Below are 23,247 nucleotides of genomic sequence, written 5' to 3'. Positions count from 1 at the left end.
TGTTATTATTATCACACATGAAAGCCTTGGAGAGGAGGATGGCGCGGTTTCTGTTCTGAAACTTAAAAGTTATGATGCTCATATTTTTTTGTAAACCCCACCTTTGGATGTTTTCCTGCGAGCTGCTCGGATTCAAACGACGCCTGTAACATTTCACAGCGGCGGTCCCCTCGCCGTGTATCACTGTGGGGGACGAGGACCCTACAGTCCTCCAGCTAAGTTTGACTTCTCCGTGAGTTTCCCTTTGATGACTCGCACTGTTAGAGCTGCACGACGGTTATTTTGGGCACAGACGCACAGAGGTTAGCCTTCATAGACTATGGGCACATTTACTGTAAACCGACACATGGGCCAGTGTTTAAGGTTAAAGGTCGGAGAGCTGCAGTCAGCTGAGACTGACGGAGTCAGCTGATGACGACACGCGTCCCACTGAAGACGTCCAGATGAGCACAAGACTTTTTCAGGATCATTTACAGTCATTTAAGATACCTTTATTAGTCCCACACATGGGAAATTTGTTGTTAAGGCTGCCGACCATTGCCAGCGCCATCTTACCCTTCTGACCTTACATACATTACACAAACATCACATGGGGAAGACAGGTCAGAGAGGTATAACAATGGAAAATGCACAACATGAGGAAAGACAAGGAGACAAAAATAACTCCCCTAGACTGACCTCCAACAGGGAGATCAGTTTGAGAACAGAAAAAAAAACAAAAAAACACCTCAGCACATGAATCATCACATCTCACAACATAGAAGACATGAGCTTCGAAGGCGTTTGGAGGGGGTGAGTGTAGGTCTGTGTCAGTGTACATGCGTATGTGTGTGTGTTCAACCAAGAGAAAGTGTCCCTTCACCCGATTAGGCAAAAGTCAGTCTTCGGTCGATGCGGGTGGCCTTAAATGAGGAGGGAGAAAGTCATAACACAGTCTTGTTATCTAAGGGAGAATTGTTATTCCCGTCAGCTTTTGCTTTGAGCATCCAACTGGCGCCACATGAAATGAAGATGGTAGCTGTTTTGGTTAGTGCGAACAAACTGCTTCAAATTTTACAGTTGTCTAATGTCCGTCACTGGTCACAAGTCTGGAGCCGTGAGCCTCTCCACGATGTTATCCATCCATGCCGAGATGTTATCCATTTTGCTCATAGGGCATGAGTGTTCACGACAGCCGTGAGCCTCTCCGAGATGTTGTCAGATGTTGTCAGTCGGTCTCAGTACTCACAGCAGCCCAAACTTCTCCAAGATGTCATTCGTGCTGCACCTGATGAGCCCATTCTGAGAAGCCACAGCTCGCTCCATCTTTCCAATCAACAAAGCAGGCAGCCTTGTGGGGATTTGAACAGCCGTTTCCGCTTTCTTTATCCTTCAATAAGCCGGGGCCAATCAGCAAGAACCCTGTTATCATGGTTCCAAAAAGGTGTCTTCAATGTCTTGTCACGGGCTCTCCCGAACCCAGGCTTCTCGTCGAGGGTGTCAATTGCATTCAGGGACCAGTTGATCAAATCCATAATTCTTTAGGTTTTTAGAGAACAAGTCTGGGAGACTCTCTTAGGGTTAGAGAATAAGCGAGACTATACAAAAGACATGAGAAGCCAAGCAGGAAAGATAAGTGAGAGGGAGAGGGAGAAGGAGAAAGTGCGACCGCCTCCGTCAAGACCCAAAAGCAGTTTGGTTGTCAATGGTGACCTCGCAGCCCGAGCTCACCATTGACAACACTGCAGCTGCTACGATGGGTGTTTACGCCATCGGCCATGTTATGTGCATGCCTCCTCCCAGCTACTGCAGAACGAGCTGAGCCAGCGGGCCGTCTTCACTGAACTGTGTTTACATCATTCACACTAACCAATCACACCCTGCTGCTGTCTCACGTTTGGCCACTAGATGTCACTGAAACGCAGCTCTCAGCGTGTGACTCTAGAGGGCGCAGTTGAGCAGTGGCAGGTTTAATCAAACAAACAGTAACATTTCAGTAAATTTGTATAAATATTAATCTGCACATTCACGGATATTTCTCCTGTAGCTGTAGATTTCAAACAGTCAAAATTTAAAAATAAAGGTTCACATCCTCACTTTTTATTCTACAAACTCACATTTACAACATTCTGACCTTCACGGTTAACGAAGGATAACGAGCGAGGCGCCTCTGTGACAGCATAGCGGCACTTCGTGTTCTGGGGGAACAACCGGCTCGAGGAAATTGGCTGCGACGCCCACTGTGGATTACCCTGACGGTAAGTAAGCTCCGCCTTCCTTCCTATCATCGGTGGCATCAGAACTGATCTCACGTGCATGCTCGCACCAACTTCATTGAGGAAGCTCCTCATTAGAAATAACTGCAGATATGGTTCTGGTGCATGAGCAGCGGGTCAGCATCATCAGGGTTCCACGGGGAGACACGAGAGCAGTGGCGACGCTCCGAGTCCTTCAGTGAGTGAGTGTTCGGTTTTATTCCAGCTCTCTGCAGCTAACGGCCCTCTGAAGCAAAACTTTTGGACTTACAGCAACCTTTGACCTGAGGAGGACGGGAAGTGCTGTCGCTGCTTTAGAAGCACTTCCTGTGTGAACACGATAAAAACCCTACAGAAAAGCCTGCAGTGCTTCTCTGAGGACGGAGATGCCTCAGAGGTCACATGATGAAGCCAGACCAAGTAAACATCAGATCACTGATCAGATTAAATCAGTCGCCAGACTCCAGGACTTTCCAGGTCCTTAAAAGGACCTTGAAGAAGTTCCAGGCGTGCCTGGGCATGGCGTCCGGCGTGGCGAAGTTCTTCTGCGACTGAAACATCAAACTTAAAATGAAAAACACGAAACATTAAATGAGCAGGTGAGAATCGGAGATCATTCCATCCACGGCACCGCGGCGTCCTCCTCAGGCCTCCAGCTGCCACTGCTGTGTCTGCGAGCCATCGCATATCGCCATGGAGACGTAACCTTTCTGTCCTATTGGCTGGGAGACAGCTGCAAGACACTGACCGACAGAGACCTGGTAGATCCGGTTGGACTTCTACAGGAAACACAGAAGGACACGTGACACTGACTCCTCCTCCTGATGACAGTAAACCCCACCCACACTGTGAGGACTGTGTGTCTCACCCCCAGGCTCCACTGCTGCGACCCCCCCGAGCCGTGACACTTCATCAGCCTCGGGGGGTCAAAGGTCCTGACCTCTGACACGTCCAGACACAGCAGACCTGCCAGGATCAGCTGACCCTCCTCGTCGTACGCCCAGTCCTGCACACGTAAAGGGTTAAAGGTTAAAGGTCACGGTGAAGACAGACGCTTTTATTGTGATAAACAATTGTGTTTATTAAAAACGTGCGGTCAGCGAAGTCGCTGACTCGTTTATGAAGCCGTGACGTGCAGGTCGGGACAGTCCGCATCTTCAGGGGCGGAGCCCAGCAAAGACTCGAAGCCTGATTGGATAGAGGTGTGTGAGAAACAACCTTCAGCTGACCTCTGGGCTTTGAAACATCATTGGAGTCACAGAGGCTTTTCATTGGCTAATGACTCGTCAATCATAGGTCGTTAGCCAATGACTGCGAGCCTTTACTGTCACGTCTGCTGTGAAGATGTTACCATGGTTACATCTATATTTTACGTTTGTGTAAACGTGTACTTTAGCTCCGCCCGTGCCGCCACCAGGAATCACAAATCTCTGCGGTGATTCGGTAAACCGATGTTGCGTGTGGTCATGTGATCGGCTCACCTGCTCGGGGTCTTGGGGGTCACACGGTCGCAGAACGACGGCGCCGCCCTTCTGACTGACCCGGCCCTGGGCTACCAGACAGCGTCCGATGGCGAGGTTCCGTAGCTGGAAGATGGCGGACACAGAGGACGGAAACATGAAGGTAGTTCATGTGACAGGGGGCAGACACGAACGTGTGGTGAGTTAAGGTACCCGTCCTCGCTGCAGGACTTTGGGCCGCTTCAGGCCCTTGTTGATGAACAGCGGCTGCTGCTTGTTGCCGTTGGCGGCGGTCTGCATCTCAGGGTAGACTGTGTCCAGGTACCAGCTGAATGAGTGGCACTGCAGCCGCTTCCTCAACGCCACGCGCTCGCCGATGTCGCCGTAACTCCGGTTGCGCAGCTCTGGACGCAAAGAGAGATACTGCTCCTGATTGGATGAGAGAGGCACAGGAAATGAGGCCACCGTGCCGGCATCCAGAGAGTGTGCACGTGTTTGTGTGTGTGTTTACCTTGTACCCGTCCATCCACACGTGTGCCAGCCGCAGGGAATTATGGGCCATGGTGTCATGGCCGCCCGGCGAGCCATAGGGCCGCCGTTTCCTGAAGATATGGCCAACCCTGGAGCACGGGATGATGAAGAGCTGACCACCGCACATCCAGATCTGAGCGAGACAGCGAGAAGGTGTAGCAGCAGCTGCTCTCCCCTCTTCCCACCACTTCCTCTCTATGCGCTAAGCTAACTGCTAACTGAGAGAAATGTGCGACTGCTCCTTTAATGACCCCTTCACTGACCGTCAGTAAAACAGAGTCTCACCCTGAAGGAGATTTCCAGGTTCTCTCCCCCCCAGATGTCCATGCCGGCGTCGTATTGGCCGAGCTCGTTAAAGTACTTCCTGTTCATAGCGAACAGCCCGCCTGCCATGGTGGGGGACCTGAGGGGGAGCAGAGCAAGGGGGGAGGAGTTAGAGGTCAGACCAAAACTGTACCTCGAGGCTGTTAAGACATCACCTGATGGGTCCGGAAGCTCCCTCAGGCCCGCGGAGCTCGGAGGGGGGCACGGGGTCCCACTTGAAGTGCAGCCCCCAGTTGAAGCCGCCCCTGACGATGGGGGAGGGCGAGTAGGCGAGCGTGTCGGCGGAGATGATGTCGATGACGGGGCAGACGACAGTGCGGCGGTCCTTCTGGATGGGCGCCAGCAGCGGCTGCAGCCATGCCTGGTTCACCTCGCAGTGGCTGTCCAGGAACACGAGCACCTCACCTGGACGCGCACACAGGTGAATCAGACTGCGATCTGACCTAACCTGATCAGAAGGCCCCGCCCCCTCAGAGGCTTGTGAAGGCTCCTAAAAACACTGAACACTGAATTCAAAGCTTAACAGGTGAGACCAAATACTTCTGTCCACATGGTTACAGAGCTGTGCAAAAGTCTTGAGCCGCCTGTCATTTCCTTATAGTTTTCCTGTATTTTTGAAGTGCTCTTGAGCAACAGATCTCTGGCTTTCTGGAGCTCTTTCTCATCTTTGGCTGCTTTTCCTTGTTCCGGAGCATCCTTCAGGAAGCTCGGCGAACTATTCCTGAGGGTCCAGAGATGACACAGAGCTGCTCAGAAGGATGACGCTCCGTCCCCAAACACTGGTTTTACACGTGTATGTGCAGACGTTGATTCTGACTGATTTACACGCACGTTTACACGTTTCAATAAATCGCTGCACATTTTTCTCATTTAAAAATATGAGGGGAGGCTCGAGACTTGTGCACAGACCTGTGCGCATACAACACCAGACTCTGGCTTTCATACGGTTATTGGAGGAAGAGAGAGAGTAGGGCTGAACGATTATGGAAAATAATCTAATTGCGATTTTTTGCCCCAATATTGCAATTGCGATGCGATATGCGATTATTTTTTAAGGTCTTTGTCTTCTGTATTATTAAACAAAGACAAGCAATACATCATATAGTATGGCCAATACTATATTACATTAATTTTAAACTGTTCTTTCCTGGAAGACAGACCTCTGTTATGATGACATGAGGTGATGCATGAATTGATGACTGACATTTTTATTTAACTTCTTCAATCACAACAGTATATTTGAACATACACAATAGTTTATTTTTAGCTTACAAACATCTGAGCATAAAGTGCTGACAAGGAACCCTGGTGTAAACATTAAAATGAAAGTCAGTACAATGTGCAGATTGCAGAAATATACATAAACAAAATCAGTGGCTTTACCACACTCAGTTTTTCGACATCTGTGAACTACTAGACAGTCATTCAATTAAAAAATAATATTAAATAAATAAAACTAATAAATAAAAAATACACACATCTTACTGATCTCTGCAGTCAGTAACATTACACATAAAGTGCAAACATAATAGCAATTGTATAAACACACACACAAACACGCCTTTAAAGTTTAAAGGCGTGAAATTGGACGGTCTAGTTCTGATTAGCGTCACCGCTGTCTCGGTGGAGTTTAATAAACTCGGCCGTCTGCTTCTTGCTATCTAAAATATAACCAGACACTGGTGTAAATTCTCGACTGTCTCATACTTCTGTTTAATAAGTTTTCTGTTTGACGTTTAGTCAGCTGTGTGAAAACCAAGGAGGAACCCACCCGGGGGATTAATAAAGTTTTATTTTATCTAATCTAATAACTTTAATCTCAGCCAAACCGATTTACTCACGAACAAACAAAACACTGAAAAAAGCCCAACAATAACATTTTTAGGTTGTCTAAGTGACTTATATATTACGTTTAACCCGAGCAGCGAAACTCCGCGGTGATCTGAAAATGATGTGCCGGGAGTTGTGCCGTTCTCGGCCGCATCAGTAACCCTCGAGCTCCCGGCTAGCTGTCGAGCTGGTGGGTAGCAGACGCCTCTGAAAACGTCGAAGCACTTTTGCAAATATGGGATATCTTGATAAACCGAGCAGATATTTGATGTTTACACAGCTACTTTCTCGCCTGAAAATATTTTAAAAGTTTATTTTGTGACCCAGAAAGATTAGTATGAGTAATTTTAAAACTTAGTAGCGGCCGCCATTGTTGGAAACTGGAGTTTGGCTGGGCCGCGCTATGAATTCTGGGATATGGTAGTAATTTGGACAGCCTTCGGCGCGTCGCTGTGACGTAATCGGTCTACAAATGCGGCCTCAGGAGGATGCAGCCCATGAATTTGGACATGTCCAGAGTATAATCGCAGCCTTTGCGGTAGAGCTGGGCGATATGAGATTTTTTCATATCACGATATGTTTTTTTCATTTCAGGCGATAACGATATCTATCACGATATAAGCCAAATAACTATATTTGTAAGATTTAAATGTGCCGTTGCTCACAAGTAAAATGTGAAATAATCAGCAGCTTGTTTTTATTTAAATATTTATTTCCCATAATAAGTTCAACAGGGTAGATGTACTTAAGGAACATGAGACTTTTTCAGATAAATAAAGGCAAATATTGCAAACTACACAAAAGGCAGCCGCTAAAGCGTTTAAGTTTCAAAATAGAACAAACGAAACAGACTAAACTGTCAATTCCACTTAGAAACAAAATATTAATTCTAAAAATAAATCTTAGTTTGTTTTACAGAAGAACAGACAAAACTGACTAACTTTTGTCAATATCAAATAAACTGAGAACTAAAAGGAAATTCTCAATCTCTCCTTGTTGTATAGCTGAGCTTTTCAAACAGTTTTAACAGTTACTTTAGTCTGACAAAAGCCGAATGACGAATTAGCGCTTCCAGTCAGAGACTGAGGCTACGTCCACACGTACACGGGTATTTTTGAAAACGGAGATTTTCCGTTTCCGTTTTAAAAAATAATCCCGTCCACACATAAAGGCAGAAATGAAGGAAAACGCTGCTATGAACATGCCAAAGCAGCAGGTGGCGCTAGATTCCTAACCGTGCAGAAATGTTGGCCAATCAGAAGTCTAGAAGCCTCGGTGGGAAAAAGTAAACAAAGCTGGGGCATAGAAGCAGAACCGAGTCGTATGTGTGGAGGGACAGTAACTGTGTGTATATGTAAGCATTTAAACACTGCAGAGAGTAGAATTAACAGTATTGTAGAAATTCATTTCACCGAAACAATAACGTGGCGCGCAGTGTGACGCATGCACCAGTTTATTGTATTTCCAGACTTGCTTTCGGCACATTTACAGTGCACGCTACTCTGTTTTTTGTCAGACTTGAAATAGCTGAAATACCTTCACACTACGGAGCTTCTATGGCTCTTCCGTTCGACAATCTCTCCGGCATTGGAACCATCATCTGTTTTCTCTTCGGTCACGCTCGGTTGATTTTTCTAGTCGGCACACTCATTTCCTCCATTACGCGCTGGCTCCATTACCCGCTGGCTGCTTCCCAAACAAACACATGTGTGGCTTGGCACTTGTGCTGTACGTAACAAGTCACGCGACGTGACACTGCGGCTGTGATTGGTTCGGCTCTGCGCTACTTAATTTGGATTGGCTGACCTTTTTTTTTTTTTTTTTATTAAGAGGACAAGAGCAGCGAAGTCTATCGCGATAGCTTAATTTCTCTATCGAGTAAAAGTTATATCGCGATACATATCGTTATCGTTCTATCGCCCAGCTCTACTTTGCGGTTAGAAAATTGCACTTGATCATGTCGCGATATTATCGCAAATGCGATATATCGTTCAGCCCTAAGAGAGAGGCCTAAAGAGGTAAAGGAGGGTTCTTCGTCCTCCAGGAAACAAGAACAGAGCAAGGAAAGCAGGTGACGAGGAGGCACCTGTAGCGTGTGAGGCTCCAATCATGCGTCCTCTGATGAGTCCTTCCCTCCTCTGGTTCCTCACTAGATGGACTTTTCCCTGAAACTCCGCCCTGACGTAGCGGTCCAGCTCGTCCTTCAGCTCCTCTGCACACAAACAAAAATCCGCCATGAGCCACGGGCCAAGCCCCGCACCAATCGAATTGCAGCAACTGGTTCGCGATTACCCAGCTCGCTGTGGTCGTCCACCAGGATGATCTCGTGCAGCAGGTAGGGCGGCGTGCGGTCCAGCACGCTGTGCACGGTCCTGAGCAGGGCGGAGAGCGCCTCGTTGAAGAAACAGATTACGACGCTGGCAGAAGGTAGAGCCACAGGATAGGACTTCTCCCGACACCTGAGAGAGAGGCATCATGGGTAAACAACAGGGCTCGCCTACACATCGCACGACGCCACAGCGAGTTGCAGGTACACGTGACTACAGTCGGCTTCAGGTGATCCGGACAGTGACCTCAGAACAACCGCCGGGTCACCGCCGACACCTGCACGCTGCTACAGGGCGCTTCACGTTTTTATGGTCGTTACACCTGAACGAGCTCACTCTACAGAAAACACAAAGTTAACTCAGATTTACTGGAAGACAGAGACACAAAGGCCCCAGTGTGCCCAGTATCAGCTTCTTACTGGGTGTCTCTGGTGTCGGGCAACTGGCGGTGGAAGCCCAGCCTGTTGGAGATGAGGACGTTGAAGGCGTGACGGTGGTAGCCGCTGTCCCGAACCTCTTGATCCGCCTCGTTGAAGATCATCCCTGCAGACGGACACAGAGGCTGACACATCACATCATCTCTCTCACACACTCTCACACACACACACACACACACACACACACACACACACACACACACACACTCTCACACACACACCTTTAATTTAATTCCTTTAATTTTAAATATGTTTATATTGTCTATTCTGTAAAATAGTCAGATCGTCTATTCTCATTTAACTCACTTAATGTACAGAATTCACCTGCTTGCTGCTACTGCTGCACATTCACCTAATGTATGTGTGTAATATATATATATATATATATATATATATATATATATATATATATATATATATATATATATATATATATATATATATATATATCTATATATATATATATATAAAAAATGTTCTTCCTCTACCCCCCCATTTTTGCACAAGTTGAGGAGCGTGTCAGGTTACATTTCGCTGTGTGTTACACTTGTATAACTATGCATGTGACAAGTAAAGAACCTTGAACACACTGAGGTGTTAATCGTGACATCATCAGAGACTTGGCCCTGCCCCCATTTGCCAGTTATCATTCATTTAGTCTGACAGACCTCTGGTTTACAAAGACTCTAAAAACAGGTCATCACTGACACGCTCTCAGGCCCCACCCCTTACTCCACCCATCACTGCCGCTCTCCCAGCAGTACCTGAACGCACCACGGGCACTCACCCATCTCTGGTGAAAGCTCCACTCCATTACTTGGCAGCAGAGGCCGACGCCCCCCTCTACGATCGGCCACACCTCCAGTGATTGGCTGCCCGAGGTGCCTCATGGGAGTCCTGCCACGGTCAGGCTCCGCCCCCATGGAAAAATACAGGAAGAGCAGGAAGGACCAGGTGGCCGAGGTGACGAGGCAGCCATAACAGAAGTACCGCAGCGTGACAGTGGTCATGGCGGGCGAGCAAGCATGGCCTTACATTACACTGTAGTGAGACAAAGAGAGAGTTCATCAGTCACAGACTGTGTCCCAATCCAGCGACCGCACGCTTTGTAGTGTGCATGTGGAGAACGATTACGTCACAGCGATGCGACGAAGAGTGTCCCAATACAAAGTGTACTCCAAATGCGGTCGACAAATGCACCCTTCATTTGCCCAAATTAGAAGTGTGGCCCGGTGTACACTTCGGGGTACCATATATCCCACAATTCATAGCGCGGCGGTGGGTGTGGACATTTTGTTCGGAAAAAAACGGCGGATGGCTGAAGCAGAGCGGCCGAAGAGCAAACTTTTAAAAATAAGTACTGAATATGATGTCACTTATTTATGCGCAAATGTTTAATAATGAAGATCATTAAAACATGACTGTTGGCCACATGCCGGCAAAGTTATGTGACATTAGTGACGTTTGTACTAACTTGGTTTTAAAGCCTTTACTTTAAAATATACGCCGTTCAATAGTCGACCTTAATCTGACAGAGAATGTGATGATTTTGTGGATAATTAAAGTCAGTCATATATCCACAAACACAACAAGCTGAAAGTCAGTGATGCTGCTCGGTTTGCAGTCCTGAATATGACGGCACAAGCAGGATCCACTGCACTGTTAATGTTAGCTGTGTTATATTGCTGCCTCTGTTCGGTGGTGTCGAGCCAAACGGACTTTAACGTGTGTTTGAACGAGCTGACGGTTCACTCGTTAAGCTGAAAGAAAGATGCTTTAATCACAGCAGTCACATTGTAATGTAAGTCACATAATTTGTGTGGCATGTTATTGAATGCAGAACAACTGATTGTTCTGTAAAAAGTTTGAAATGGTTATTAAAAAAAAAAGGTAAATGGCTGCAAATAACTTGTGCGTATGATTTTAAAATTGACAATTTATATTTGCATTTAAAGTTATGAAATATGATTCATTAAACATGTTTGTGGTTGTCACATATACACATATGACTGTGTGACCACTACCAGCTCCACCACCATCATCAAGTTTGCTGACGACACCGTCGTGGTGGGCCTGATCTCTGATAACAACGAGACGGCCTACCTGAAGGAGATTAGGAATCTGGAGAACTGGTGCCAGAGGAACAACCTCCTTCTAAACGTCAGTAAGACAAAGGAGCTGATAGTGGACTTCAGCACTAAGCAGGAGAGGAACTACCAGACCCCCGTCATCAACGAGTGCCCAGTGGAGAGAGTGGACAGCTTCAAATACCTCGGAGTTCACATCACGCAGGACCTGTCATGGTCCTGTCACATCAACACCGTGGTGAAAAAGGCCCGTCAGCGTCTCTACCACCTCAGACGCTTGAGAGACTTCCAACTGCCCTCCAAGGTGCTCAGGAACTTTTACTCGTGCACCATAGAGAGCATCCTGGCGGGAAACATCTCAACCTGGTTCGGGAACAGCACCATGCAGGACAGACGAGCTCTACAGAGGGTTGTGCGGTCAGCTGAGCGCACCATCCGCTCCGAGCTCCCTGACCTGCACTCAATCTACAGCAGGCGGTGCTGGACCAAGGCCAGGAAGATGGTGAAGGACCTCAGCCATCCCAACAACAGACTGTTCTCTCTGTTGAGGTCAGGAAAGCGATTCCGCTCCCTGAAGACCAACACAGAGAGACTGAGGAGGAGCTTCTTCCCGCAGGCGATACGGTCTCTCAATCACACCACCACACAGTACTGACCCACACATATGGTTCTTACACACACACTGGACTTTCTGGACTTTGGTTTTGCACAACACTGGTCACTATATTCTTCATTTCCAGTTAATACTTGTACAGCTGCTGTTATTGTGTATATATTTATTTAGATTTAGATTTCTTCATACATTCTTATATAGTTCTATATTGTGTATTTTGTTGTACAGTTATTTTATTTTCAACTTTAATTTATATATTTTATCTTATTCTTCCCAGTTAAATTTACCCTTCATTCTAATTTGTGTTGTACAGTTATTTCATTTTTAACCTTAATTTATATTTTATTCCTTCCTAGTTAAATTTACCCTTTTTAATTTTTCATATTTATTTCCTATCTTATTCATAGCCTTTTCCTTTTTTGTTTTCTTTAGGTCACGAGCAGTTGTCCAAGCATTTCACTACATATCGTACTGTGTATGACTGTGTACGTGACAAATAAAATTTGAATTTGAATTTGTTACAGAAAAAATATCACTTTTTCTACTCTGATTTTGTGTTTTCTGTCTGATTTTAGATCAATTGTGTTAATACAGTATGTCAGAATGAAAACATGACTGTAAATTCAGACACGTGAGGCAGTGCTGAAAAGGATGATACCAAACGAGGCAAAGTAAATCGTTTTTAAAGGTGAAATGTAGAGGAAACATCAAAAGTAGTTAAAATGTCCAATTATACCCTGGATCCCAGAGGTTACAAAAAATAATAAAATAAAAATTTAAGTAACGCAATAGTTACTTTTCAAGTAATTAATTACTTTTAGAATCTTGTAACTCAGTTACTACCTCAGTTACCTTTTTGAAGTAGTAACTAGTAACTATAATTAATTACTTTTTCAAAGTAACTTGGCCAACACTGGGGGTCAGAGGTCACAGCCTGAACCTCCAATCAGCTCTCAGGTCGACTGATCACAAGGTTAATCAATTTTCAATGAGTAACCTGGAACTGCTGCTGAGGACAGGTGTCCTGTGTCGGCAGCTCAATCATTCACCTGAACTCGTGACTGACACAGACAGAAGAGCAGCTCCGACCAGAGTACATTCAGAAATCCTCTGATTTAAGGGGCTCAAACACACACTCCTCCACACTGAAAGTTCGGCTTCAGCTCACCTGTTAGAGACTATGCGCACACACGCGCGCACAGTGAGAAGCAACTGACCCGAGCTCACCTTTAGTCATCCTACTGCTTCACAGAGGCTCCATCTGTCCGTGCGGCTCTCTGGGCTTCAGCAGCAGGAGGTGCAGCGGCTCCCAACGCGAGCCACAGCAGCACAGTGTCCGATAATGGAAGCCGCTCTCTTGGCCCCGCTAGCCGAGCACGGAGGCTGAGAGTAGCGTTAGCAGCTCGCTGTGACCCTGAAGTTCTCTCCGTGAATTTTACACGGCGTCCCACGCGGTATACTCACCGGCACACTGAGCTGCTTGCTCGGCGGCACTCTGGCCGACGGTCAGCCTGCAGGTCAGTTAGCCGCTGAGGCTAAAGTGAGCCGCAGAGAAAACAGAGACACGTGACTTCCGCTCTGCTCCTTCACCATAAGACACACCGCTGCCAAAGAAAAGGCTGTGAACGCTTTCAAAGTAAAACAGGCTGTATCCCAATTCAGGGTCTGCAGCCTTAAAGTACGCAGCCTTAACGGTCCACAAGGGCCGCGTACTCAAAGCCCGCTAAGGCATGCGAAATGGGATGGTCTAGCCTCCATCGCGTTCACAATCTTTTGTCCATTTGTTTGTTTTTATATGAGCTTTGTGTGATTTGATAAGCTTCTGAGGCTGAGACCACAGGACTGTAAAAACATGATTGTTGGGCTTCATTTCTGTACTGAACAGTGTTGGTCAAGTTACTTGAAAAAAGTAATCAGTAACTAATTACTGATTACTTCCCCCCCAAAAGTAATCCCGTTACTTTACTGATTACTTATTTTCAAAAGTAATTAATTACTTAGTTACTTTTTAAAAACACGATTTACAACCTGAATAGGTGATAAAGCGATAGATCTCTCAGCCTGGGGCTGGGATGGTCAATTTGGTAAAGTAAATCCGTTGGGCATCTTTGTTTGCCTTTAGACAACAATTCTGATGGCAAAAGAGCCAAACGGGACAGGCAAAAAAGCCCAATTCTACTTTTTCTGCATAATCCATCATACAAAATGTAATCAAATGGAAAAGTCTCTTTTTAAAACTTGTTTTATTAGTTTTAATCTTTAAACTTTATGCATCAAGCAAAAATGTAATTATATGCAACATTCACTGACTGGAAGAAATTTGTTTAACATTTAAACCTATTTTCTGCACATTCCAGCACATAATTTTTTTTTTTTTTGTGTTTACACTCAGTCTTTCAAATAGATGCAAGTAAAACACAGCAGAAAATAAATAAAATCAAAGACTCAGCGGTCCCGTTGCTCTGTTTTCACCTGTAAAGTAGGAGTAGGGTAGGCGGAGGTTTACCCTGGTGCAGGTGTGCTGCAGCGGTCAGTGGAAGGATACGGCAGTTTCTCTGTGAATTTCCCATTACGTGGTAGCACACAGAGCTTGCTTGGAAGGTTAGGGGGGTTTTTTCCGCTGTAAAAAGAAGTTTTCTTCCCACGCACAACGCTAATGGACGCTAATGTTTTTGTCACTTTTTATGGAATCAAACGTAAAGTAAGGTCAGTACTTCCACGCTTTAAACGCTGCACGCTCATACTCTCTCCGTACTGGATATATGATCCACTGTTGAGCTGCACACAGCTGTTATCACGAACGTAGCACTTGCTTACATGAGACATTCTCGCAAAAAAATCACGGTTTTAGTAACGCAGTAACGCAGCGTTCCTACGGGAAAGTAAAGGTAATCTAATTACCGTTTTTGCAATAGTAATCCCTTACTTTACTCGTTACTTGAAAAAAGTAATCGGATTACAGTAACGCGTTACAAGTAACGCGTTACTGCCCATCTCTGGTACTGAACAGTCATTTTAGGATTAGCTAGTAAATAACAATTAGCTAATGTTGTTCATGAGACTAAAGTCATCTCACTTTGGTAATGTAAATATAATATGGCCAATATTATAGTTAGTATTTATCATTATTAGTTATTACAGCAGTGAACATGAATCTCTGTCAAATACTGAGCTTCAGTAAAGATTCAAGTTGCAGTTATTTATGTTTCCTATCACCTTAAATCTTCACTCAAAGACAAGTATCTTTGACAGTGTATATACAGATGTGTTATATATAAGAGACAAATATGGTTCGTTTAACTCATTCACTGCCAGCCATTGGCAGTGAATGAGTTAAACCCATTGACTCATTCACTGCCATTGACGGACCAAGGACTTTTTAAATCTTATTGACTCTTTTGATCTTGTGCAACCTGTGTCTGTGCCTACACAAAAATATGGGCACACGTTGGACCTTGTTTTAACTCACAATTTACCTGTCTCTAACTTTAGAGGTTTGTGATGTTGTAGGGTCAGACCATAGGCCTGTCTTGTTTGAGGTTTTCCTTCCTTGTACCAAAGTTAATCTTCCTCCTGTTGCTGCTAGGAGCTGTCGTATTTTTAACCCTTCCTCTGCTGGACAGTTCTCTATTGTTTTTAATCAGAACTGCAACCTTCCTGATTTCATATGCAATGATACAGAAGAGCTGAGTACGTGGTTTTACTCTGTCTGCCAAACTGCTTTAGATTCAGTGGCCCCCTTTAAGCTTAGGCAAGTAAAAGCCAAATCTGAACCCTGGCTGAATGAAGACACCCGGGCTGCCAGAAGAAAGTGTAGGAGAGCTGAACGTAAATGGAAGAAGGATCAACTGCAGGTGTCATACCAAATGTTACAAGACTACTGGAATTCTTACCAGAAAACTGTAAAAGATGCTAAGAGGAAACATTTTGCTGCTATTATTCAGGCAAATTGTCGTAAGCCTCATGTCTTATTTAAGACTATTGACATGGTCCTTCATGCTCCACAGACTGTTGGTGTCGAGTCCTCTCAGGAAATTTGTGAAAACTTCCTGCACTTTTTTATTGATAAAGTGCTATCTGTCAAAGCGCAGACTTCCCAGTCCGTTCTCGACCCTTCTACCCCTGTCCCTAGTTCTGCTGTCTTTGACAGGTTCGAGCCAGTTTCCTTGCTCTGCCTGCAGGAGTTGGTTGCTCACATGAAGCCCTCAGCTTCCCCTTATGATGCTCTCCCTCCTCGATTTTTCAAAGAGGTTTTTCTCACTATAGCATCAGCTGTACAATCCATTGTAAATAGTAGTCTGTCCTCTGGTGTTGTACCTGTCAATCTCAAACATGCGGTGATTCAGCCTCTACTCAAGAAACCTGCTCTTGATCCTGATATTATTGCGAATTACAGACCTATTTCCAAACTGCCTTTTATCTCAAAGATTCTTGAAAAGGTAGTTTACAAGCAATTAATGTCCTTCCTAGAAGAACACGGTATTTTAGAAGTTTTCCAATCTGGTTTTAAAGCTTTACATAGTACCGAATCTGCCCTTTTAAGAGTTTTTAATGATGTGTTTTTGGCAAATGACTCAGGTGACTGTGTTATTATTGTGCTGTTAGATTTAACTGCTGCTTTTGATACAGTGGATCATAATATTTTAATTTCCCGTTTAGAGCAGTTGGTGGGTATGCGGAGTGCCGCACTGCAGTGACTCAGATCCTATTTGGCAGAGCGAACTTTCTCTGTGAAACTCGGGGAGTTTGTATCCTCTGCTGCTTCTCTTCAATGTGGGGTCCCACAGGGTTCAGTTTTAGGCCCGCTTCTTTTCTCTCTAGATCTCCGACCCCTTGGGTCTATTTTCAGGAAACATGGGATTTCTTTCCACTGCTACGTCGATGACTCCCAGATTTATTTCCCACTTAAAAAGATAAATGGCTTCTCAGTAGACCCGCTGCTCAGATGCCTTGATGAAATAAAGGCCTGGATGGCTTTGAACTTTTTACATTTTAATGAACAGAAAACAGAAGTGATGGTTTTTGGTGGCGCTTCTGAGGCCACTATTATAGATCTTGGTTCACTGGCACAGTATGTTAAACCAGTCATCACTAATCTGGGAGTTAAAATAGAGGCAAATCTTAAACTTGAAAGCCAGGTCAGAGCTGTTGTAAGCTCTAGCTTTTTTAATTTGAGGGAATTAGCCAAAATAAAGCCTATCTTATCGAAACAGCATTTTGAGACAGTAATCCATGCCTTTGTTACTTCTAGGCTGGATTATTGTAACACACTTTATTTTGGGGTTAGTGATGCGTCCATTAGTAACAACAATCAGCGAAGACTAGTAAGAACAACTAGTAAGTACTAGTAACAAGTGAAAACCAGCGATGACTAGTAACAACAAGTAACAACAACCAGCGACAACTAGTAAGAACTACTAGTAAAAACCAGCAACGACTAGTAACAACTGTTACGGATTCAAATATTGGGGATGGATACAAGAGGAAAAACCACAATAACAACACTGGTCCGGCCGGGTTGAGTCAAACGATGATTTTAATGATCACACGCGTGGGAGATGGACACCGTACGCAGACAGCATCAGATCTCAATATGGTGGAGCATTGATCAAACTCTTATAGCCTCTGGTGCCCCCACCTTATCATAAAAGCCTAAACATTCACATGCTTTCTCTCACACGGCGCCTAAGCTACGACCTTGGCTCCCTGTTTATCTGCTCCTGCTGAGATGGGGCAGAAAACTCCAGCATGTTCTGTTCTCTTCTAATCAGACAAATAAGGCGATGACTTTCTGCAAACAGTATTTCTTATAACTCAGCAGTATAATGCATCATAAAACAATACCATTCATTCACAATAAATCAGCAGTCTAATGTAATGCAAATCAGTTTAACAAATGCAATAGTTATCACCTTCTAATTCAGGAGAATGATGCAAACTAAAACTACATAATAATTCACAATCTTTAATTAGGGGTCTAACATGGCATAAAATAATATTATAATCCCACACAACAACCAGTGATGACTAGTAAGAACAACTAGTAGCCAATGTTCCCTCTAATTTTTCATGTGTGAGCGAATATGCAAACTCCCTGAGCGGTCCCTTGGACCACTGTGAGCAACAAGCAGACGTGTGCACTGTGGTCACACCAGAATCGAATCCATTACAAATTACAGCATTTACATTTATGTTAGACTACTTTTAATTAACTGCTTTAGCCCACTTACAATGAAAATTAAAAAAAAAAAAAACTTTCTTTTTTTTGTATAAAGCTCTGACTTGTATTATGAGTCTGTGGTCTGGGAGAGAGTCCTGTAACTCTCTGTCTGCAAAATACAGTATACAGGGAGTGCAGAATTATTAGGCAAATGAGTATTTTGTCCACATCATCCTCTTCATGCATGTTGTCTTACTCCAAGTTGTATAGGCTCGAAAGCCTACTACCAATTAAGCATATTAGGTGATGTGCATCTCTGTAATGAGAAGGGGTGTGGTCTAATGACATCAACACCTTATATCAGGTGTGCATAATTATTAGGCAACGTCCTCTCGTTTGGCAAAATGGGTCAAAAGAAGGACTTGACAGGCTCAGAAAAGTCAAAAATAGTGAGATATCTTGCAGAGGGATGCAGCAGTCTCAAAATTGCAAAGCTTCTGAAGCGTGATCATCGAACAATCAAGCGTTTCATTCAAAATAGTCAACAGGGTCGCAAGAAGCGTGTGGAAAAACCAAGGCGCCAAATAACTGCCCATGAACTGAGAAAAGTCAAGCGTGCAGCTGCCAAGATGCCACTTGCCACCAGTTTGGCCATATTTCAGAGCTGCAACATCACTGGAGTGCCCAAAAGCACAAGGTGTGCAATACTCAGAGACATGGCCAAGGTAAGAAAGGCTGAAAGACGACCACCACTGAACAAGACACACAAGCTGAAACGTCAAGACTGGGCCAAGAAATATCTCAAGACTGGTTTTTCTAAGGTTTTATGGACTGATGAAATGAGAGTGAGTCTTGATGGGCCAGATGGATGGGCCCGTGGCTGGATTGGTAAAGGGCAGAGAGCTCCAGTCCCACTCAGACGCCAGCAAGGTGGAGGTGGAGTACTGGTTTGGGCTGGTATCATCAAAGATGAGCTTGTGGGGCCTTTTCGGGTTGAGGATGGAGTCAAGCTCAACTCCCAGTCCTACTGCCAGTTTCTGGAAGACACCTTCTTCAAGCAGTGGTACAGGAAGAAGTCTGCATCCTTCAAGAAAAACATGATTTTCATGCAGGACAATGCTCCATCACACGCGTCCAAGTACTCCACAGCGTGGCTGGCAAGAAAGGGTATAAAAGAAGAAAAACTAATGACATGGCCTCCTTGTTCACCTGATCTGAACCCCATTGAGAACCTGTGGTCCATCATCAAATGTGAGATTTACAAGGAGGGAAAACAGTACACCTCTCTGAACAGTGTCTGGGAGGCTGTGGTTGCTGCTGCACGCAATGTTGATGGTGAACAGATCAAAACACTGACAGAATCCATGGATGGCAGGCTTTTGAGTGTCCTTGCAAAGAAAGGTGGCTATATTGGTCGCTGATTTGTTTTTGTTTTGTTTTTGAATGTCAGAAATGTATATTTGTGAATGTGGAGATGTTACATTGGTTTCACTGGTAAAAATAAATCATTGAAATGGGTATATATTTGTTTTTTGTTAAGTTGCCTAATAATTATGCACAGTAATAGTCACCTGCACACACAGATATCCCCCTAAAATAGCTAAAACTAAAAACAAACTAAAAACTACTTCCAAAAACATTCAGCTTTGATATTAATGAGTTTTTTGGGTTCATTGAGAACATGGTTGTTGTTCAATAATAACATTATTCCTCAAAAATACAACTTGCCTAATAATTCTGCACTCCCTGTATAATGACCAATGTTAGGCAATTAATTTTATAGTTACTTCTTCCAAAAAGTAACTGAGTTATGCAAACAACAAAGTTTTTTGCAGCTGTTTACCTAAAAATGCAGCCAAGGCATTTTTAAATAAACATTTCAAACTATTTACAGAGCAATCGGCAGTTCTGCATCAAATTTGATGCCAAACAAATTATTTGTGCCACTTCAAAAAATAATGTCTGTCCACTATGAGATGAAGGAGAACAACAGCCTGATACCTGCAGGCCTGACAACAGGAGATGTATCACTCCTGTAACACCTGTAACATTCAGTAGTCGCCTCATTGTTCTGACACACACAACAAAACTACTGACCATACTACACACTAACTACACAAGATTTGCGCTAAACGTCACAAATCTCTCACATCTCAAAACTGCCGTCACTCCTAAAACTTCCCTCTTCCTAAACATCTAAATGCCATGTTGCCAAATCATTTTTTGATTGGTCAACATGGTACATTTTTCGACCAATAGGAAAGGGTAGGGGTTTTTTGGTAAAATGGTAAATGGCCTGTGTTTGTATAGTGCTTTTCTAGTCCCTAAGGACCCAAAAGCGCTTTACACAACCGGTCATCCACCCATTCACGCACACATTCACACACTGGTGATGGCAAGCTACATTGTAGCCACAGCCACCCTGGGGCGCACTGACAGAGTGTTGTTTTTGCTCACAGCGGAGAGTGCTTTCGAGCCTTTTCCTTATAAAACGCCGTTTTTACAGTTTCTTACCGCAGTATATATAAACAACGATAGTATTCAGGAAGAAAACCAAACATTGCAGATATTTTTTATCACAACTCTGGTTTTACGTGGCCTATCAACACAAGTTAAAAACTGGTATAAATTCCACACTTTTTCCGTCAATTGTTCCGTCTGTCCTGCTCACATCTCCAATGGTTGTACACGTTGTCATTAACGTGGCTTCACTCCACATCAGCCACGGCGCTTTGCTAGCTGAAACACCGGTGTCGGCACATAAGGACGCTGTCATAGCCTGTCAACGACGTTGATTAGCTGCGTATATACGAATGTGAATCGTATTATAGGCTGGACTATGGGATAAAGTGGCATCGTTCTAATCCCATACAGGAGCAGCCAGTCACTTACTGACTAACACTGCAAAACACAATTATTAAAGTATTACTTTTAATTTCAATTCAGGTTAGATTTTTTTTCTGTGCGCAACGCAGATTTTCTGTGCGCAGACACCATGCCAGCAGTGCACAATTGCGCACGCGCGCAGCTTAAGAGGGAACATTGCTAGTAACTTCTAGTAACAACAAGTAACAATAACCAGCGACAACAAGTCACAACAACGAGTAACTACTAGTAACAACAAGTAACAACAACCAGCGACAACTAGTAAGAACAATGAGTAACAACAACCAGCGACAACTAGTCACAACAACAAGTAACTACTAGTAACAACAAGTAACAACAATCAGCAACAACAAGTAATAACAATGAGCAACAACTAGTAACAAGCAGTAACCAGACCTCACGGGCACAGAAGGCTGCTGATGCACCTTCAGTGAAGAATTGAGGGAGGTTAAATGATCGTGGTAATGAAAGAGATGGAGGGTCATCGTCAGGGAAGGATTAAATGTCTGCTTTCACTACAAGCCGCTGCTAACAGCTACCGTATAGCTTTTAATTGTTGTTACATCCTGCAGGGCAGCTAAGCACCACCCCATCAACATGTGTACCAGCCTAATTAGAACCTGCTTCCAATCAATAATCAATCCAAATTAAATATATGTGTATGCATGAGTGATCATGGTGGGCTGCCAGTCCAACCCTGCCTGAACGGCTGTTTCAGGTACTCGCCTGCTTGTTGTTAGATTGAAACTGTTAACTGTGGGTCACGGGCCTCGTCACATTTATATTATGATGATTTATAATCAGGCAGTTTCTTGCAGGAAGTTAATGAGGTTGCATCATTTCCACGTTCATAAGAAATGAAATTTGTAAACATTTTACAGTCGTGTTGAATTCGCTAATTCATTTATGAACTGCTTTGGTGCTTCAGTCACAGGTGTAACTATTTTATTTTGAGGACATTTTTAGGTCAGTATGGTGGCACAGTGATTAACACCACCAAGAAGCAAGAAGGTCCTGGCTGAGCCCTTTCTGTGTGGAGTTTGCATGTTCTCCCCATGTTTGCGTCTGTTCTTTCCGATACTTGGGGAGAACCCATGGTCGTCTGTCTCTCTATGTTAGGCTGGCGACCTATCCAGGGTGTGCCCTGCCTCTTACTCTGTGGTAGCTGTGATAGGCTCCACCCTGCCATGACCCTGACAAGGATAAGCTAAAGAGAATGGACATGGAAACAGAGGGAGTTTGCTTGTCAGAGATCACCTCTTGGGCTCAGCTCTGAAGTCCAGCCCTTTCCAACATCTGGACCTGATTAACAACAACCTGCAGGTTTCAAGAGTTAAGTATGGGTTTCCTGAGAGTGCTGAGCATCCTGATGGCAACAAGCAAATCTTCCACCACGAGTCACATGACTCAATAAGACAGCACAAACACGGTCATCGAGACAGAGAGTAACATATTTCCCAGCATGCCCTTCTGGCATTGAAGCTTTCAGAAAGGGCACATGTTTTAAGGGCTTTGTGTCATCTGTAGAGCTTTCTGTATATATGCTTTCAAAGTTCAATTCCAACATCAGGCCGGGGTCTTTCTGTGTGGAGTTTGCATGTTCTCCCCGTGTTTGCGTGGGTTCCCTGCGGGTACTCTGGCTTCCTCCCACCGTCCAAAGACATGCAGCTTGTGGGGATAGGTTAATTGGATAATCCAAATTGTCACTAGGTGTGAATGTGAGTGCGAATGTGAGTGTGAATGGTTGTCTGTCCCTGTGTGTTGGCCCTGCGACAGACTGGCGACCGGTCCAGGGTGTACCCCGCCTCTCACCCTATGACAGCTGGGATAGGCTCCAGCGCCCCCCGCGACCCTGAAAAGGATAAGTGGAAGCGAATGGATGGATGGATGGATGCTTTCAAAGCCAAACAGTCCAAAATAGTTTAGGCTGTAAATGCTGCGCGTTTTCATGGTTCTCCCGCAGAACGTTCCTTTCCCATTAGTGGACTTCTTGCTGCACTACATAAATCTGACCTTGAGCTATAAAGTCTGAAATTTTATGGACGAAGACACGACGTGTGAAAGTCTGAAAGATGTGGGAGCACTTATTGAAAAACTAAGGGAACTTATTTTTACACTGACACCATTATGGATATGCTTTATGGCGATCTACTTTTATGATGCTGCTTGTATTCACTTTGTTTTTTCCTATTCTTCTGCGATATGGTTTGACACAGAGGAATCAGAGGGGATCATGGAAAATGCCTTCCTGAGTCCATGTGACCTCACATTTTGAGATGAGATGAGATGATGAGATGAGATGAGATAGCCTTTGTTTGTCAGTTGCAGGTCTTTTGCCCACAACCAAGTTGACAGACC

At 44.5% G+C, this 23,247-nt stretch overlaps 1 protein-coding gene across 1 annotated transcript; it reads right to left on the bottom strand.

The window, feature by feature from the left end:
• Positions 1-475: 475 nt before the first annotated feature.
• galnt11 (UDP-N-acetyl-alpha-D-galactosamine:polypeptide N-acetylgalactosaminyltransferase 11 (GalNAc-T11)) lies at positions 476-13,395 on the bottom strand. Its single transcript, XM_085419432.1, has 12 exons — positions 13,071-13,395; positions 9,931-10,184; positions 9,126-9,249; positions 8,672-8,838; positions 8,466-8,591; positions 4,705-4,954; positions 4,511-4,628; positions 4,206-4,358; positions 3,908-4,123; positions 3,716-3,820; positions 3,103-3,240; positions 476-3,013 (listed from the first exon to the last, which is right to left on the bottom strand). Exons 2-12 carry the CDS (start codon positions 10,151-10,153, stop codon positions 2,879-2,881), a joined length of 1,755 nt encoding a protein of 584 aa, XP_085275558.1. The 5' UTR covers positions 10,154-10,184; positions 13,071-13,395; the 3' UTR covers positions 476-2,878.
• Between the last annotated feature and the right edge of the window lie 9,852 nt (positions 13,396-23,247).

This window comes from Rhamphochromis longiceps, linkage group LG9 (assembly GCF_057381845.1).
Source record: "Rhamphochromis longiceps isolate RC_006_pf linkage group LG9, R_longiceps_female_GT1.1, whole genome shotgun sequence".
NCBI lineage: Eukaryota > Metazoa > Chordata > Actinopteri > Cichliformes > Cichlidae > Rhamphochromis > Rhamphochromis longiceps.
This window is presented reverse-complemented; position numbering and strand designations above follow the sequence as displayed.

Bases quoted from the DNA above. Each gene is read 5' to 3' on its own strand.
- galnt11 (XM_085419432.1), bottom strand. From the start codon at position 10,153: ATGACCACTGTCACGCTGCGGTACTTCTGTTATGGCTGCCTCGTCACC. The intron at 9,250-9,930 runs GTGAGTGCCCGT...GTCCGTCTGCAG, and splicing joins GGAGCTTTCACCAGAGATGG to GGATGATCTTCAACGAGGCG. The intron at 4,359-4,510 runs GTGAGACTCTGT...TGTCTCGCTCAG, and splicing joins ACCTGGAAATCTCCTTCAGG to ATCTGGATGTGCGGTGGTCA.